Consider the following 20,525-nt stretch of genomic DNA (forward strand, 5'->3'; position numbering starts at 1 on the left):
TCTAATTCTCTGAGATCTATTTTCTAGAAATATAGCAACCCATCCAGTCACTCTTTTGTCTAGTCCAATTGCACTCATTTTTGCCAGTAGTCTCCCATGAACCACCCTAGCAAGGATGGTTAATCTACAAAGCTTAAGTAAGAAGTATGAAGAATTAAGGCTTTCATGGCTGCATATCATATCACAAAATAAAACAGCAATAGACTGGGTAATTAAGCTGTGTACGTGTGTAGCATTTCGCTCCACTCACGCATGAAAGTCTTAAACTGACTCTGTACCTTGATGGGAAGAATAAATTTTTGAATATGGAGAATCAATCCTTATTTGCTAACTTAAGTGGGGCCAGTATCCAGTACTTGGAAGATAGTGGGTTTTAACCCCACTGTCAGCAGCCCTTTTCTCTGAAGCCATGTTCTCCAAATTTTACCAGAACATATCTCCTGTCTAATCTAGACAAGTAAATGTTAAGCTCAAAACTTATAAGGGATAAAAAAGGATAACTTATATGCCCTCTCCTTTACATCCTTACTCATCATCACCATCATCATTTCTTCACTCCAGCAAGCCGGGTGTGGTTATGTATGAGCCTCCACCAGTTTGTCCTGTCCATCCACAAATGTTGTTCATATATGCAACACCAGTTTACATCTCTGATTTCAAGGTCCTTAACAATTTTTATTTTTACAAGTTGCTTTATATCGCACCAACACAGATAGGTCTTATGGCAACGAAAGGGCTAGGAGTGGAAAGGAAGCAGCCATGGCCTTGTTTAAGATACAGCCCCAGCATTTGCCTGGTGTGAAAATGGGAAACCACGGAAAACCATCTTCAGGGCTGCCGACAGTGGGGTTAAAACCCACTAACTTCCAAATACTGGCTGCACTTAAGCAACTGCAGCTACTGAGCTCGGTTCTTGAAAATCTGCTTCTCCCAAACATCACAAGGTCTTCCTCTTGGTCTCTTTCCAGGAACACTGTGGTCAAAGTATGCTCAAGGAGTCCTATGGGGATCCATTCTTTTCATGTGACCCCATTGTAATCTCTTCACTTCGATGATCTCCAGCAAACTTCTTTCCTAACCAAGCTGTTGTTGGATATCCACATATCTTATTTTATCCATTTCTGTTTTTTATAGACTAGAACAGAGGAAAAATCCTTAGTACGGCTCATAAATATCCTCGTAACCATATGAAGAGGTCTGCAATCTTTGCTTACAACCTCGTTTATGTGATTACCTCAATGAATTAATCAGCAGGCTGAACCTTTGTGGTTTCCCTAGAATTAGGACAGTTATCCTAAGTGGATTGTCTTTCTATACTAACACCTAGGTGTATTACATCATTTCCAGAAACTGGCCAAACCCACTGTGGTAATAGGGAAAATGTAAAACATCTTACTGTTTGTCTGCTTGTTCAAAGTGGTAGTGATTTTATTATTATTATTATTTATTTTTTTATTTAAAGGATTTAAGCTCTTCACTTTGAATAAAACCACTTCTTTATTTCAACAAGTCAGAACTCCAAACAATGACTGCCATTTGGCTTGCATTATTCAAATTAACTTTGGTTCTAACTATAAATTTAAAATTATTTACACAATATATATCAGTAGGAAATTAATTAAAGATCCCAACAAATTTATGGCATGAAACAATTGGGCACAACGTACATAGTACGTAGCAATGTTTAGAATGTACATCTAAAGCTGAACTCTGTGCAAAACATATAGTAAATGATACACTAGAGGTAGCATTGGCGCCACCGTCTACGAGAGAATCACTGTAGCGAGCGGAGCATGTTGAAATAGCAGCTGTTTGGCAAAAAGCTCACTCCGCTGTACTCATCAATGTAAATAGGGGACTTTTAAAACTGTGTGGATATAGATAAGTTTTACAATTCGTACATGTAAATATTCTCAGATACTACAGTATACTTGCGACGCTTCTCTCCATAAAAAAGAAAGCCCAAAAAGCATGAATACAGGACTAAATGCGTGATAAAAGGGGACGGTGTTCCGGTGCAGTTAAGTAACACGAAATCAATTTACTGTCCATATTAAGTCTTCTAACAACATACGTTTAGGAGAAGGGCACATATATTTCACTATCTATTGTGTAAATAACCAGGACTTTGCTATAATTCTGCCCAACGACCGAAAATGTCTTCTCTCATACGAAGCGGATGAGCGATTGATTAGGCCTAAAATCATTGAGATTTTGGGGTAAAGTAGACAAAATATTATCATTGCCGGTTTACACCCTAGCTTTCTGAGCCCAAGCTGGCACGTTCAAACCTGGCTCAGTCCGGTGATACTTGAAGGTGCTCAAATATTCCAGCCTCTTGTAGATAGATTTAGCGGCACATGAAAGAACTCCCGTGGAGAAAAATTCCGACACCTCAGCGTCTCCGAAAACCATGCAAGTACTTAGCAGGACGTAAGGCCATTATTATTATTATTATTATTATCAATACGGAATATGAAACTTATAAATAATATTATTATTACTGTCGATGTTTTCTAAACGTGATTCCAAGTGGAAATACGACACTCGGTTGTGGTTTCAGCCTATTATGGAGTTTTTATTTAGCTTTTCCTGAAATGTATGATTTGCTTTAAGACTTTAAAAGATTGTAAAATGATTTCCATTAATGGAAAGGAAGAGTGGTAAATGATGTAATTGAAGAGAACATAAAAAAATACAATATTTTTAACAAGTTGTTTTACATCGCACCGACACAGATAGGCCTTATGGCGATGATGGGATAGGAAAGAGCTAGGAGTGGGAAGGAAGCACCCGTGAGCTTAATTATGGTACAGCCCCGCATTTGCCTGGTGTGAAAATGGGAAACCACGGAAAACCATCTTTGGGGCTGCCGACAGCGTGGTTTGAATCCACTATTTCCCGAAAGCAAGCTTACAGTTGCGTGGCCCTAACCGCACGGCCAACTCGCTCGGTCAATAATTTGTTATGTTTGTATATAGTCCTATATGACATTTAAAAGAATAATAATATCGACGAAAGTAAAGAACTCAGGTGTTCACACGGTGTTGCACATCTAGTCTGTAAATTGTAAAATCCGGTAAGGTATGAATGTGGACTGCTAAACGTAGACTATTGTACGAAGGGAAAGCAACAAACTGCATATACAGAAAATATATTTAGTAGTTGTTAAAACCATAAATACACTCAAAAATGGAAAAACGGAGCACAGTTCCAGGCTATCATACACAACTTTTCTTATTTTCTTTTTTGTACCAATTTGCTTTAAGTCGCACAGACACAGATAGGTCTTATGGCGATGATGGGACAGGAAAGGGCTAGGAATGGGAAGGAAACAACTGTGGCCTTACGGGCTCCAGCATTTGTCTGGTGTAAAATTTGGAAACCATCTTCAGGGCTGCCGACAGTCTGCTTCACACCCACTATCTCCTGAATGCAAGCTGACACCTACATGACCTAAAGCCAGCAGCCACTCGCTCAGTATCATGCACTTGGCCATTCAGTGAAAGGAAAATGTCATCCCTTATATTTCGTAGAAGATTAATTTCAGTTTTCAAGGAGAGATCCAAAGAATCTCACTCACGCCGCCAGCGGAATCAGTCGCGAAGTCAGCCCAAGTAGGCCAATTCACATGACAATAAGTGTCAAGCAAAGTATTATTTTGTACGCAGGGAAGTGAATTTCAAGGAAAATACCTGTGAAATTATACGCCATTGCCCTTCGTGAACCTCTCTATGCAGCCATAATCTGCACAGGAGACTGGCATTTTTCTTCAGAAAAGTGTACCTTCAATTTATCAGGAAGCTCCAGTAATGACAGTACCAAACAATCCAGCTTTTGCCAAACAGCGCGCTCGCTCAACTTCGCACGCGACTGCAGCGCCAATGCTATCTCTAGTGTACTATTTACTAACTGTATGGTGCAAAAGCCTACCACCATTTTATATTTATAAATTAAGTCAGAAATATTCACCATATGGCTACATTAAAGTTTTTATTATTATTACTAAGTATTCACCACATTTTGCTACTTGCTTTACGTCGCACCGACACAGATAGGTCTTATGGCGACGATGGGACAGGAAAGGGCTAGGAGCAGGAAGGAAGCGGCCGTGGTCTTAATTAAGATACAGCCCCAGCATTTGCCTGGTGTGAAAATGGGAAACCACGGAAAACCATTTTCAGGGCTGCCGACAGTGGGGTTCGAACCTACTATCTCCCGAATACTGGATACTGGCCGCACTTAAGTGACTGCAGCTATCGAGCTTGGTCACCACATTTTACCAAAACTTATACGTCTTATCTAGCTAAGTAAATGTTAAGCTCAAAGCCTCAAAACATATAACGTGTAACAAATTACTTCACACTTCCTTACCGTATGGCTTTGGGAATTGATGTTATTTTCCACTTGATTTGAACCATAATTGATGGACAGTAAAAATTATGCCTCTCACACATTTATCCTCACACCACTACATGCAGAAGAGATAGACATAGTCCCTGAAATAAAGTTGTCATACATTGAAGGAAAAGTACATTTATTTCCCTAATGGAACATTGACAGTAAAAAAGAATACGGATTGTACCAATAAACATCCAATAAGCCTCTGAAAATCACAAATCATCAGAATCTATAGAAATATACCAATTGAGGTACATAGGCCCTGTACAACACAATAGATACAGGCAGCTTCTGAACACAAAGGCAATTAATCCTTTAATTGATAGAGCAATATTTTAAACCCTTTCTAACTAAATACCGCGAACAAACGTAGTCACTGCCAAGTAATAGTGAAAAAAAGCCCACAAAGTAAATATTACTTTTATTCCGAACACAGCATTGCTTATCGAACATGTCTCTCCCAGCACTAAATTAACAAATCGCAACACGAAGATCGTTGCGGTTTATACATAGGACTAAAACAGTTCTCTATTTTTAACTCCCATTCCTAACAATAATGCTGACTACTATTGCAGAGTGTGTATGGTGAATTAAGGCACGAAAGATTTGGCATATAACCAGTGGCAACATAACCTCCATAGATCAGCTGTTTATATTTACATTCGTGGTTATCAAAGAGGTATATAAAGAGTACTATAAGACCAACCACTTTTCCAAAGTTACTTTTCGTAATGTAAACCTATACGAATATATTGTGCATGTTTATTACAAGAACAGTATTTTTCTGTATACTGATATGAAATGTACAATACCTAATATTCAGTAAAAATCATATTTATCTCAATAGTTTGTAAATCGTGTAGAATAATTTCGTCTGCAATGGAAGAAGTTTTATATCTATCATCTTTGCTCCATGTGCATAAGCACGCACGTATTGCGCCTGGCGCCTCGAAGCATGGAAATTTGACAATTCCCAAATGATTGGCCGCTCGTGTTTCTTAGTTAGTATAGCATGTCGCAGAATACGTATTCAACATAACGTAAGTGTGTTTCTGAATTCAAAAGCCTTAATTGTAAGATAGCACTTCAAAAATGTTTCATGAACTTTTATAATGTGATCCAGTATGAGTTGTTCATTTAGCCGGTATACTTTCTTACGTACGTTACATGCCTGAATATTAGTAATTTTCATCATCTCCCTAGCGTTATTCTCACACAGTGGCAGGGTCCGCTTTGGACATAAGTTATTTTAATCATTTTAATGAAAAATTCCTACAAATTGTGCTGCCTTGAACATGCATGTGTAGTCTCATAATCGGAAGCATGAAAATCCGCTCCCTTGTTAAGAAATCTCCCTATGTTACAAACACACTTTGGGTGGCACTTTACGTATTTTATTTAAATTTACTGTGAATTTCACTGGATTTATGCATTCCTTTAACCTTCAATTGGTATGGTATTTTCCTATCCGTTAACTGGTGTCTGGCCTAATAAATCCCTGTTGTGTGACTATGCTCTCCCTGTTAGTCTTATGATCATTATGTGGGGCCGTACTTTTTCATTTCTAAATCCTGCATGTATTGGTCGAGGTTTGAATGAATGAGATGTCGGTAACTATATCCCTGAGCTCTGCCGCCATGCGAATACAGAATTATAGTAGTAATGAGAATGAACATTTCACTGTTGTCTGGATAAATGGGACTGAAGCGTGGATTGAGAAATGGAGGTTTTCACATAGAGGACGTTATAATTGAACACTCACCAAAGCTGCTGTGATTTGAATCAAGTGTATGTGAGATTTTTGAAAGGAATGTGTTCCAGAATCCACATAAAACTGGAAGTCCTGTGATTATGATCGTGATATTGATTCTTGTAAAATAACAAGCTTACTTGATTTGCACATGAATAACCTTGTTTTCCATTACCATAGGAGAAGAAAGCTGGATAAGTTATTTTGCGTGGATGTACATGAGCAATTGCAGGTAAAATGTCTACAGTGGTATGGTGATGTCCTGTGCGTGGTGCCAACAGTGTCACCTGCAATGCCTATAATTTCACCATTACTGGCAAGGGTATCTCTTAAGAGTGCAAGAAATTAAAGGGATTATTGCAACAACTGAAACTGTTTATCATCCAGGGAATTTTGAACTTCTGGTCCTGTACCCTAGCAAGATTTTCAAAATTTCATGAGAATCTCACAAAAGAAAAAAGAAAAAAAATCTTTCTTCCTCTATTCTTTTATTATTTGGTTTACTTGATCCAGTCATGTCCTAATACCCTGCATGCTCCAGCTCTTGCTGGTTACTTTGCTGCTTCTACTTTACCCTTTCTCGTGATATTTTTATGTAAAATGTTTAATCTGGAAGTTCCTGTTGCACTTGGTTGCTTTCGTTTTGTCCTTCAAGACAAAATATTGCCTTTTATTGTCACCTTACAAGGACCATTACCGAGCAAATGACCACGTGGTTTGGGTCACATAGCTGTGGTGGATTCGAACCCCACTGTTGGCAGCCCTGAAGATGGTTTAGGGTGGTTTCCCATTTTCAAATTGTAAAAATAAGAAAGGACCGTTTTTAGTCTTTTGTATATATATATATATATATATATATATAATTTTATAATTTGCTTTACGTCGCACCGACACAGATAAGTCTTATAGCGGCAGTAGGACAGAAAAGGGCTAAGAGTTGGAAAGAAGCAACTGTGGCCTTGATTAAGGTACAACCCCAGCAGTTGCCTGGTGTGAAAATGGGAAACCCTGGAAAACTATCTTCAGGGCTGCTGACAGTGGGGTTCGAATCCATTATCTCCCAAATGCAAGCAGACTGCTACATGACCTAAACAATGGAGCCACTCACTTGGTCATTTGTATTTAACTGACTGCCTATATAGCATTGTTAGTTTGATGCTTGCTTCCTCTACTCATTGTTACAGAATTGAATCCTTGCATGCTTAACCATTAGGCATCCACTGGCATCAGAACCCCTTCACTGGACAAAATTAATTTCATCAGTAAGTCATCAGTGATCTGCATTTAGGGCTATCACCCAGGTAGCAGCACAGTAGCTAAAAAGAGACAGTAGGTGTCACGCGCAGCCGGCCAGGAGCGTATGTCATCAGCGGACCGTCGACCGTCTGCCAGACTCTGTAACTTACTGCAAATCAGCGTGCCGAGCATCCCGCTTATGTTCCTTATCACAATTACATTTATGTTGTAATAAAAAAATTTCACATGAAAACCACCAAGATATTGCATAGAACTATTATTCTTATTATTTTCTGTGTGTGCTTTCGTAAATATTGCACCTATACTTTGAAATCCAGAATAGTGAGACCTTTTGCTAATATGTTTAAAAATCATTTTTAAATGTTCCAATATACCGGAAATGTTAGTATTTACAGCTCCCAATCCTATACACATACAGATTAAATAAATCAGAGCTTAACAATCAAGAAATAATATTAACCGAAACAGGCTGTGGATTTTCAAAGTCTAAATAAAATACACAAGATTAAATACTGCATGTTGTTACTTTTCCTGAAAATAGTAAGTACTGTACTAACATTATTCCTTTTTTATTGCTAACAAAATATATATATAATACTATACATAATAATAATCTTCATATTGAATATCCAGTAGAACATGAAGCCCTATTTGACAAAAGTATATTAGGGCTGGGATGGTTTGTACAGCCTGCCACCGCACAGCACGGCATTTTAACAGCACAAACATGACATATACACTGGAATTCACTTCATTTATGAACGATATGCACAAGTTCACGACTTTCAAAACATTTGCAAGCCTCGAAAGTAATTAAATAATTAAAGAAACAATGTGCAGACCACAGACGAACAACAGTGCACCGAAATTCACTGCTTAGAATGAAATCACCGACACCAAAGAGTATATAGACTGATATTAACGCGCCAAACAATGCATTGTGTAATGGGAGCGACAGTCCAGTGACGTCACAACCACGGCAGTCTACTGCACATCCGTTTCATGACACCTACCATCTCTCTTCTAGCTACCGTGGGTGGTAGGTTCCCTATGAATTGTTTATGTAGATTTTTCTTAAATGTTTTCAACAAACTTGGAAATTTATCAAACATTTCCCTTGATAATGTATTCCAAACCCTTATTATTATAATTATTAATGGGAGAAGAGTGCACAGTGTGCATAAAATAATACATAAAATCACTCAGAGCATTGTATAAATGAATAATTGCCTCCATTTGTCCTCTTGAAATCCAACTTTATCTTCATATTATGATCTTTCCTACTTTTGAAAGCTCTGTTCAAGCTTATTCATCTACTTATGTCATTCCATGCCATCTCTCTGCCTACAGCTTACAACTCATATGAAAGGAGTCTCTTGCAACATACCTCATAGTCAAGTATCTTGTCTCCCAGCCCAAAGTTTGCAACACTACTCCTTTACAATTGACAAATTTCATTTTAATGGTCCATTTTGATGTAATTTTTTATTTAACGTGTCTATCTAATCAATACACATCACTTCACAAGTGAAAATACATGTCATTTTAATGTCTACACCTAATACGGTACATATTTCGTCTTACTGGAAGACTTCTTCAACCATAGCGTCATACTAAAAATAATAACTTTGTAAAATCACTATTGAATACATTGAATACTATTGAGTACATCAACTTGTCTTCTGAGGAAGCCGTTGAAAATGGTTGTGCAACAGTTTGTTTTGGTTACAATCCACGAAATTTCTTCAGAATATTTTAAAATGCACACTTATAACAACAATTAGAGTACAATCATTCTTTGTAAAAACTTTGTTAAAAACGGGTAGCAGCTGATTGTAGATTGATTTGAGTTTCAGTGTACTGATTGTTTGTTGTTGAGCTGTAACTCAGTAGGTGGTGTTAGTTTTGTCAAATTGTCTGAGCTCGGTTGAAGTCTTCCAGTAAGACGAAACACGTACCGTATTACGCTTAGACATTAAAATGACTTGTATTTTCACTTGTGAAGTGATGTGTATTGATTAGGTGGACACTTTAAATTAAATAAAATCTTAATCATACTTCTCCTTTGTCAGAAATCTTTTCCAGTTCTCATATCAGGTAGTCCTAGTGTGGATCCCATAGGCTGGAACCATACTGTAATTGGGGTCTTACCAGAGATTTATACACCTTCTCCTTTACATCGTTAGTACAACCCCTACATACTCTCATAACCATGTGAAGAGATCTGTAATCTTTCTTAACAACCTCATTAATATGATTACCCCAGTGAAGATCATTCCTTATATTAACACCTAGGTACTTACTGTGTTCCGCATGAGGTACCCCATCAATACAGTAATTCAAACTGAGAGGACTTTTCCTCTTTGTGAAACTTACAGTTTGACTTTTCATCTCATTTACCATCATACCAATATCCGCTGTCCATCTCGCAACATTGTCTAGGTCCTCCTGCGGTCGCTCACAATCCTACAGTATAACATCTGTGATTCCTGTTCTTTACTCATATCATTTATATATAAATCTCTCTTTAAGGCAGGTAGGCGTTAATGAAATATAAAACAATTTAAAAAATATGGAATTCTTCAGTAAATTAACTTGTGAATTTTTGTCACATATATTTCCTTTACCTCATTCAAGTCCAAAATGTGTTTTAATCACACATTGCAGTGGGACAAAGACAACACAAATCAACTTCATCACTAATACCGGGCATTGAGACATCACAGACATGCTGTATGCACAAGTTTTAAGGCTTGTAATGGTCATGACCAGAGTCCAAAAAGTCCCGGGACCAAGTCACATGGTGACTGGAAATACGAGTATGGTGCATAGGTTTTACTAACGTTGGTATTCCCAATTTTTATTTGCCAGTAGATTTGATTCTTAGGTGGATGGATTAAAAACAAATCATAAGTTTGTTACCAGATGAAGTTCACAGTTTCTGATTCACCCTGAATGTCAAATACATTTAATTCCATTGAGCTATGAGTGTGTAGTTACAAGGATAGAATAGTAGGACCAGTTGTTCTCTTCAAGCTGACAAAGAAGCTTTGGTGCAAGATGGATCAACATGCCCAGAAGTAAGGTTTCTAAAGAGTGAACATAGCATTGAAATGTGTACCAGGGTATTTGGATACATCTACCTGGCCAGAAAGGAAGGAAATAGAGCATTTTGGAGAAAAAGATATTGAAACATTGATGCAGCATTTTAAGAACCAGTTTGTGGGTTCTACCATGGACGTTGAAGAAGCAAAGCACTTGACACAAATGATATGAATTCAGAGTGTTTGGTAAGGGGATGAAGTTAAGCGAGAATTTGAGCAAAGTTGTGGATTTTAGACAAGTTTGCTTCATATTGTGTCAGTCTTTCATGTGAGAGAGGATTAGTTTAAAGAACCTAATAAATAACAATTTGAGGTCATCAATGGGGTCGGACAGCTATTTTAATGCATGGACATAAAGCACACACTGCTGCTTTGTAAAACTTCACTAATACTGCTTTTATTTGCTGTAATCTTCAAGGGATAGCCTGTAAGTTAAGTTCGTACTTTTTATCCAGTAACTATAATTTAAGGTTAAAATATGTAGGTGTATGCATTACTCTCTCTCTCTCTCTTATCGTTCCCTGAATTCTGAGGATTGTGATCTCCGAGGAGGATATTGGTCAGTTGTCTTCATCTCTTACAGTCCTTGGTCAGACGTACTGCACTTAAGATGTTCAGTCCAATTATACTCTTGATAATGTTCAGCCACTGAGTAGGAACTCGTCCACGGTCTCTCTTGTCGGGAACATTTCCAAGAATGATAAATTTATCTTGTCAGTTTGTTGTTTGATTTTCCCAGTTTTAGGAAGGGTGTTTATATTGACTGAACCTATGATGATGTTCTTGTTGGGAAGAAGAGATTTTGAAAAACTCTGACTCTTCTTAGCATGATGCTCCTGATCCCCCAGAATCCGATGATCGCGAGAACCTGAACTGTGTACGTCCGGGGCCTGGACTAGTTGCTCTGATCAACTATGATCCATCATGCCAGGTTCACAAGAAGTGAGTAGTTGGGGTGATCAGTTTAGATGATTACATGATTAAGGCTTGATTGTGGAGATCAAGAGGTGCCACTTAATTTTCTGCAGCTGTTTAAAGTGTGTTAGGTCCACAAGAGCTATTTTATTTCACTCAAGTTTGCCAGTAAGCCAGTTAGAACCCCCTATCCGCCACCTGGGGTGCGCCACATGGGAATATCACCTCGCCCCCTGCTACGACATCGTAGTAGGTTCGTGGATTATTTATTTATTTATTTATTTATTTACATATTTTACGCCCACATTGGAGCATTTAAATCAATACATTTGAGTTAATTTCTTCTTTTTCTTCTCCCAGAACTTTCTCATCTTCTCCGACCTGGAAGCCCTTTGTGTGTCCGATATAGTATTATTTCCGTTCAACTGTTTTTAGTTTGAGACTTATGCTTTTGTTCTTCAAAATCCTCTTCTCTTTTCTGTCTGTGATTTGTTCCAGAGTTATACCCAATTCCTCCAATTCGTCCTGAACTTCTTTGAACCAATTATTATTGATTTTATTTTTCAAAAAGTAATCAAATAGTTGTTTCAATATCCTGGTGTCTGGTAATCTTGATATGTGACAGAAAAAGGAAATTCTTCTTTTACGCATTGTAGATATTATTGATTCACATTCACAATAGACAATGTTGTTAGGCAACAATCTCCACTGTCCATCAACTTGGTATTTTTTATTAATAATTGTTCTAAGAATTCTTCTATCAGTTTTCTGTAATTTGTCTGTTGTAGATTTTACATTTAATTTGAATAAAGTTTCACTAACATACGTTGCCTCTGGTTTAACTATGAAATTATAGTGTTTCAGCTTAGCGTTTATCGAAAGAGAGGTTTTTTTTTAATAGGTTGGCCAGGTAAGTCGTCGTGCTTGTTAAAATTCAGTTGTTCTGTATTCTATTGCTTCTTTTTCATTTGTGTCCCATGTTATTATTTCCCCAAGATATTTGAATTCTGAACAATTTTAATCTCTTTATTATTGTTTAGTTGAATAACTGGTAAATCAACTTTAAAAGTTGTCATCATTTCTGTTTTTTCAAATGAAATTTGTAATCCCAATTTTTTTTTTTTTTTTGCTATAATTTCTAGTTGTTCAATTTGAAATTTAGCCTCTTCCATTGTATTTGCAAGTAATGCTAAATCGTCCGCAAAAGCAAGGCAGTTGAGTTTAATATTTCTACCAATCTTGATAGTTGGTTGGCATTTCTTGTTCCATTCACGCATAACCTTCTCCAATGCACAATTAAATAACAATGGTGAAAGTCCGTCACCTTTTTGAAGTCCAGTTCTTATAGTGAATGATTCTGATAATTCACCTCTAAATTTAACTTTTGCCTTCGTAGTTTTAAAAGTCGTACTAATGAGGTTAACAAGTTTTTGGTGTAAGCCAAATTCTTTAAGGCTTTTTAATAATGATTCACAATGAATACTGTTGTATAAAACCAAACCAAACCCCACAGCACTTATCGCCCTTGAAAGGGCTTTGGCTTGCCCAGCGACCGCTGCTCAGCCCGAAGGCCTGCAGATTACGAGGGGCCGTGTGGTCAGCACGACGCATCCTCTTGGCCGTTATTCTGGGCTTTCGAGACCGGGGCCACCATCTCACCGTCAGATAGCTCCTCATTTCTAATCGCGTAGGCTGAGTGGACCTCAAACCAGCCCTCAGGTCGAAAGAAAAATCCCTGACTGGGATCGAACCCGGGGCCTCCGGGCGAGAGGCAGGCACGCTACCCCTACACCACGGGGCCGGCATACTGTTGTATACTTTTTTTAAATCTACAAACGTGATGACTAGACCCTTACTTCGAACTCTTTGTTGCTTCATTATCCATTTTAAAGTAATGATTTGATCTGGACAGCTTCTACCTGGTCGAAATCCTCCCTGATATTCTCAAAGTTCTTGGTCGAGTTGTTTTTGGATTCTTGTGTATATAATCTTGGATAAAATCTTGTATGTAATATCAAGCAAGGATATCCCCCGATAATTATTTGGATCGGAGCGATCACCTTTCTTATGTAGCGGGTGGATTGTCGCTGTATTCCATTCCTCGGGAAGCTTCTCCGTGTTCCAAATATCAATGAAGTATTTATGTAGGTTTTGAATAGTCTGATCATTAGCATTCTTCCATATTTCTGCTACTATTTGATTCTCTCCTGCTGCTTGGTAGTTTTTAAGTGCATCAATTGCTGTTTTCACTTCATTGTAAACTGGTGGTATAATGGAGTTTTATTTTTTGGGTTAGGGTCAAATTCTAAATGTTCCACAGGATCCTCACAATTAAGTAACTCTTTAAAGTATTCTGCAAGGATGTTAGCATTATCTTGATTACTGTGTGCCATTTTTCCATTTTTATTTCTTAACATAAGTGTGGGAGGGGTAAACTTAGATTGATATTGCTTGAATGTTTTGTAATAATCTCTTGTTTTATGCGGATTGAATGTTTCCTCTATAGTGTTAAGCATTTCCTTTTGATAATTTCTTTTAATTGTCCTAATTTCTTTAGCTGTTTGTCTTCTGGCATTAATTCTTCTCGAGATTTTTCTGTTTTCCTCTGTTGATCATTTAACCATGCCTTGTGCCTTGCTTGAATTGCTTTGTCACATTCCCTGTTCCACCACGCATGTTTCTTTCTCCTTTTAATTGGAGCGATTTCTTCAGCTATGGTTTTAAGTTTGTTGATCGTCTCTAATTTGTCATTTAAAGGTGTTTTGGATCTCTCTAAATATATTATTATTTATTAAGTAACTGGGATCATAATTTCTCCTTGCTTTGAGATGATTACGTTTGTGTTTCCTTTTTGCTGTTAACTTGATTTTTATTTTTGAGATATAATGATCCGAGTCAATGTCTACCCCACGGAGGACTGTGACATTATAAATTTCCTTATGATAATCTTTATCCATAGCAACATGATCAATCTGAAACTCTCCCAATTTTACTTTAGGGCATTTCCATGTCATAAGTTTATGGTCGCCTCATGAATCTGGTGGTTTCCAAAATGAGTCCATGATCTGCACAAAGTTCAATTAATCTTTGGCCATTTTTGTTTGTTAATTTATGAGCTGGCCATTTTCCTACAACTGTGCGATACTTCTTTTCTCTGCCTATTTTAGCATTGAAATCTCCAAGTAAGATTTTTATATGCTCATCAGGGATCTTCGATAATATGTAATCAAGTTCTTCTCAAAAGTTTTCAACTCCTTCTCCGTCTTTATTGTTCTTGTCATTTTTTGGTGTATGGACATTTATTAAAGTATAAGTTTTATTCCCTACTTTAACTATTAGAAGTTGCATCCTCGAAGAGTTTGAAGAAAAATCTTCAATTGAGTCTATTATGCTACTATGAACAAGAAAACCTACATCAAATTGGGGGACATTCTTCATTACTCTTTGTCCTGGAGGTCCTTTGTAGAGACAATAACCTCCTGATTCAATTGGGTCCTGGCCTGTGTTCCTAAGTTCTTATAAAGCCATTATTAAAATCCTATGTTGGTCCATCACATCAGTTAAATGTTTCAACTTGTCCACCTTACTGAATTAATGTTTAATGTTGCAAAATATGAACATTTTCCTGATTTGTTGAACTTAAGTCTCTTCTTACATTGTTGGGTTTGTCCACTGTCTGTCAGCTGTCTGTCGATTGTCTGTTGGGCTTCCAGGTGCTCCGACTCGCCTAGGTCTTCTACTTGACACCCCACCGATTCTGAGTGGCATCTTTGTGCAGATCCTTGTTGTTGTTTGTCCACACCGGTGGATTTATTCATTAGAAGACTCATCATCATTGATTGTCTGATCTTTCGATCGAAACGTTTCTGACTGAGGTCAGCCTTTACAATTCCAGATGTAATCTGGAAAGGTGATTAATGGAGTATGAATTGGTGATAAATGAAATGCTACAAGTTCATCCTAGTTGTTCAGGACTGGGAGTAGGCATTTCCTCCATACCCCGCAAACGTTATGGTTTTCCCACCAATACTCGGGTAGCTGATTACAGTGGTTTCCCACTGGGCGATGAGGTCGCCACATTCCTATGCCTATTATTATTATTATTATTATTATTATTATTATTATTATTATTATTATTATTATTATTATAATAAATGTGAGTACAGTGACACTTAGACTATTGACTCCACGTTACAGAATATTTGTCTATATTTATCTATCATGTTATTTGTACATTATGTTTCAACTTTCTAGTGGCTGCACAAACACTACCTTGGCAGATCTTTTCAGTTGATTAAAAGGAAACTACACGAGTTTGCGCCAGTAAAAAGGATGTCTGGTGAGAGCCCAGTAATTCTTAAGCTTGACACACCTGAATTCAAAGCGATCTTCACCCCAGAATTGACAACATTAGCTTCTCTCTTCAAGGAAAATGGCTATGAATTACGGATAGCCGGTGGAGCTGTGAGGTAAGTGGCTTGTTATTTAGATAACCTACCAGAATTGCAAATTTACCGTGCATCCTTTTGATATTGGATGGTTCTCTTTGTAGAGATCTGCTGATGAACAAAGTCCCTCATGACCTGGACTTTGCTACTACTGCGACACCGGAGCAGATGAAGGAAATGTTCACCGCAAAAGGCATACGAATGATCAATATGTCTGGTGAAAAGCATGGAACTGTCACTCCAAGGATCAATGACAAGGAGAATTTTGAAGTAAGGTCTGATCACTGATAGGCTGTCCTAATTATTCATTTGGAAAATGAAGACCATTTCATAATTCAAGATCTTCTAGATAAATCAGGTGGCATTGTTCTGTTGCCAAATTGATATTAACTTGCCCTTTTCTTGTAAATCTGTATTGGTATAAGATAAGTCTGAAATACCGTACAGTAAAGTTGCCTATAAAACTTGATCAGTAAATATTCATGGGCTGTATAGTTGAACATTTGAAAGGATTTGCTTTGTTCCTGGCTGGGTTGCTTAATTGGTTTGTCACTTGCTTCCTGTCCTCTAGATTGTGAGCATGGATTCTAATAAAGTTGATAGGCATTTAAGAGTACTTAAATCAAGTGACTCATGTTGATAGCTTCATTGGTATGTCAGATGGGTGTTTTTACCTTCATATCATTGGTACGCAAGTATCTCCACTTCTTAATTATTTGGTCAGTTCCTGCCTATTTTAAGTGCATTTTGACTTCACAAGCACATTTTCATACCCCTGAGTTCATAAAATCTACACAAAACGTTACCTTTTCTTTCAATAAGTTGATATTCAGTATTTGATACATCTCTTTCAAGTTTTAGTAGAATTAAGTCCTGCTAGGTATCTTCCAACTATCATCCAGGCAATGTAAAAGCCATACAATAAAATAATATTCAGAGAAAAGAAATTTCAAGGAGTAATAAGTAATCTTTCATATAAACATAAAGCAATTAACTCATTTCACATTAATAAAAATATTTCCAAACTCCAGGGAATGTTCAAATAATAACTCACACGACACAATGAGATACAGACTCCTGAATAAAGAGATGAAGATTACTATAATGGCATTCCACCCAGAAGCCTGGTAAGAGATTACATCAGATAAGATAAAGAGATAAAGAACATTACGCAACAATAGGGCAGATGAGCCGAAAGGAATTTTAGTTAAAAGACTTTAAATGACGCTCATTAGCTATTATAATAATAATAATAATAATAATACTAATAATAATAATACTAATAATAATAATAATTTTATCAATTATAATCAGAAAAAAATTCATGCAAAATAATTATTGTAATTAAAACCAATTTACAGAAGCTAAAATAAAATGAGAAGAATATTAAGGTTATTAAAGACTTACGAAATAGATTGTTACAACTCAGTAAGTATAAATGTGATCACCAGTTCAAATTAATTATTTAAAAGGAAAAGAAATTTAAAATTAGCCAAAATTTTTGTTAACCGTTTACATGATCCAAAGGAAAAGATTCCATCTCACAGCATATGCAAGTCCATACAGTAGTGTAACTCTTAAGTATCGCGGATGTCTAGAAATACGATGACGTGGTGTGGCTTAGACGTTACTGTAGCTCAAAGCAAGGAATCTTTAGTAATTATTACATGTTCACTTTAGACCACCAAGGAATGCTCCTTGGCGAGCAAGCTTGGTACTAGGATAAGAGAATGGCTTGTTGCAGTTCATCAAGAGCCAGCTCTTAAGTTGAATATTGAATGTACTGCTCCCAGTTAAACCCATTGTCAGTGTTGACAGGTCTTGTTTACAGTATTACCTCCCCAGTCAGTTTGGGGTTCGTAAATATCACAGGTTGAAATGTCTATGATCTGATAGATATTTGCTATTGGATACATACCAGTTCGATATTACGGCGTTCAGTATATAATGCAACATATTTTATTTCTCTGCCAATTTAGGTTTTAAAAACTTGGAACTTTTGGGACATCTTTGAATATTCCCGCGTCGTCTCTTAGAGTTTCATTAATTTCCGATTGGTGGCAGCGCTATATGCACCGTGCGCGTCGCTCTAGTGGCTGGGCGGAGAACAACACGTGAGGCAGACTCCAGACTCGCAGTAGCTGTTCTGTTATGACTGAGCGTGTAGTCACTCAGATGATAATGGGAGAGAAAAGGAGATCAAGTAAACGCAATTGTTGTGTTGTCAGATGATCCAATACTTACGCAAATACAGGAAGTGCAGTACAAATTTATTGTTTTCCAAAACGAGTGATAGATGTGGACCGAAGGAGGCGATGGATAATACAAGGAGTTAACCGTACGAAGTAAGTAGGCCTACACATACGTACTGCACATGTTTGCAATAAGTTCAGTTGATCCAATTTAATTTAATTTTAGCACTGATGGATCACTTTGGCAACCTACGACTTACTCAAGAATATGTAGTGCAAGTGCACATTTCATCGGAAACAAAAGATCTGGTCACCCACTAAATCCAGCCTATGTTCCGACAATATTTCCGGATGAATCCAAGAAGAGGAATGTGTCGCCGGGATCCAGCTTACAGCGCTTTCACTGACAACTCAAGCGATTAAAAAAGGAAGAATCAGACGGAAAATTTTTAAGTACAGTTTGCCCAAGTAACATAACCATGGATTCATCCGTGGGAACAGATGCATCTGAATTTCATTGTTCAGACTTTGTTTTCTTGTTCAAAAGATGAAACCGATGTAAATACACAAGCATGTATTCCACTTAATTTCAGTCTGGGAGGGGACATTTCAAAACATGATGAAATGTGTGGAACGGAAGACGACCATGCAGACATCAAGGGTCCAGGTTTCCAAGGCTATAGTTCCATAAGGAACAGTACACAAATGCGTGATTTAACAGGTGTGAACTTCAACGTCTTTGCCTTGCGTTATTACCGAACTGTAATGTTTCAAAATAATGTAAAGAAACCAGATTATTCATTTTCCTAATGAAAATGAAAATTGGACTGTCCTATTCTGCTTTGAGAGTGTTCACAACACAAAAATTTTACGTATTTTTACGACCGTGCTTATGCAACTTGCACTGCTTACGAAACATTTCATATTCTGGCCTAGTAAGGAAAGTGTTCAAGAAACAATGTCTCCAGCATTTAAAAGAAATTACGGTAATTGTCGAGTCATTATTGACTGCACGGAATGTAGAGTTGAACAGCCTCCCCAAGTAGATCAAGAGATTGTATTTCTATTCTCAATACAAGGGTTGATTCACTGCAAAAGTTTTAATTGCAATCACGCCTAGTGGTATGATTGCTTTAAATCTAAATGTTACGGTGGAAGAGCTAGCGACTCATTCATAACAACCGTCAGTGGTTTACTTTCCTTCAACTTGGCGATGAGGTCATGGCTGATAAAGGATTTAGGCATCAGAACTAACTTATCTGGCCGCGGTATCATAATCGTGACACCACCGTTCTTACATGACGGGAGATTAACAGCTGAGGAAGTTGAGAGTACTTACAATATTGCGAGTATTAGAATTCACGTAGAAAGGTGTATTCAAAGAATCAAAATATACAATATATTACAGAAATTGCCAACAGAACTTTTTCCATGTGTGGATGACATCGTCTGTGTGTTGCGTGTTAACGAATTTGCAACCTCATCGAATAACACGAACAACAAATGAACTTCCATAACATTCTATTGCTTCGCTTTCCATTTCACTTCCGTAAGAATTTTCAAAGCAGCTCCCCCAATTGAAGATTCATTTACAAATGCGAGAGCTAAAGTTTCAAAGTTATGTCGCCTAGTTTTAATCCCATTTGCTTTCGTGAGAGTGTCCAGGGAGATTTTAATTATATGATCTGTATCAACCTGCACTTTGCTGTTAAAAAACATTTCGTCACTCACAGTGCGAAAGGTGTATTTGTCTGGCAAGCGCACGTCGTTAGAGACTTGTAAATGTAATAGCTGTGTGACAATTTCCTCACATACTTCTCTCTCCACATCATTCACTACCCTGTCTATCAATAAGGTGACTACAGCCCTGCACGATTGTTCGATTTCAGTACTTGCTTCTGTTCGATGCTTTTTACGGAGACTGCAAGGGATGTGTTTTAAAATATCCTCAGTTAATTCGAAGGGGGGAAGAGATGTCCTCAAAGTCTTTTTACCGAACAGTTCTTCACGCGTTTGCCTTTTCTATATTTTTCTGTTGGCACTGTTTTCGGGCTCGGTTCTCCCCACTGTTACGGACAGTCTGTTTTGGAAACAACACTTTCATTATTTATATAATACACTACCGCAGCTATGTGTTTGCAAGTTCTTCTGGCACCGGCAGGACAGGAACATTCGCTGGTAGAGACATTACGATTCTGGTCAACCTGAACACAAAATAAAAATGCGTACAACTTAGCAAACATGCATCAATTAATCCTTACTAAATAAACTATATAAATTTTTACCTAACTACACCTTGCCTACCTCAAGTTTCACGATATTAGGCGGCAAATTGCCAGACGTTTGTTGGGTGACTTTTCATGTGATGTATCCGAAACCATTCGAAATTAACTCTTCAACGCCGTTCACGTGGCCACTGACAACAAGGTTTCTTCCTTTATTGCATGATGGTTCACTT

General features: G+C 37.4%; 2 protein-coding genes across 7 annotated transcripts in view; one reads left to right on the forward strand and one right to left on the reverse strand.

The window, feature by feature from the left end:
- Positions 1–5,035, reverse strand: part of LOC136857038 (palmitoyltransferase ZDHHC16) — a 135,073-nt gene extending 130,038 nt beyond the window's left edge. For all 6 annotated transcript variants that reach the window (XR_011017530.1, XR_010858501.2, XM_067135390.2 and 3 more), the window contains exons 1-2: positions 4,821–5,035; positions 4,375–4,499 (exon numbers count right to left, since the gene is read on the reverse strand). Coding sequence is in view for 4 of the 6 variants with exons in the window: in XM_067135390.2 (XP_066991491.2) it covers positions 4,375–4,457 (83 nt within the window). In the remaining 2 variants the exon portion in view is untranslated. The remainder of the gene's footprint in view (positions 1–4,374; positions 4,500–4,820) is intronic.
- A 280-nt stretch (positions 5,036–5,315) lies between these two features.
- Positions 5,316–20,525, forward strand: part of LOC136868568 (CCA tRNA nucleotidyltransferase 1, mitochondrial) — a 131,826-nt gene continuing 116,616 nt past the window's right edge. Inside the window, exons 1-3 of the mRNA XM_067144783.2 lie at positions 5,316–5,441; positions 15,682–15,896; positions 15,980–16,145. Coding sequence (XP_067000884.1) covers positions 5,379–5,441; positions 15,682–15,896; positions 15,980–16,145 — 444 coding nt within the window. The 5' untranslated portion in view covers positions 5,316–5,378. The remainder of the gene's footprint in view (positions 5,442–15,681; positions 15,897–15,979; positions 16,146–20,525) is intronic.

Source organism: Anabrus simplex, chromosome 1, assembly GCF_040414725.1.
Source record: "Anabrus simplex isolate iqAnaSimp1 chromosome 1, ASM4041472v1, whole genome shotgun sequence".
Classification (NCBI taxonomy): domain Eukaryota; kingdom Metazoa; phylum Arthropoda; class Insecta; order Orthoptera; family Tettigoniidae; genus Anabrus; species Anabrus simplex.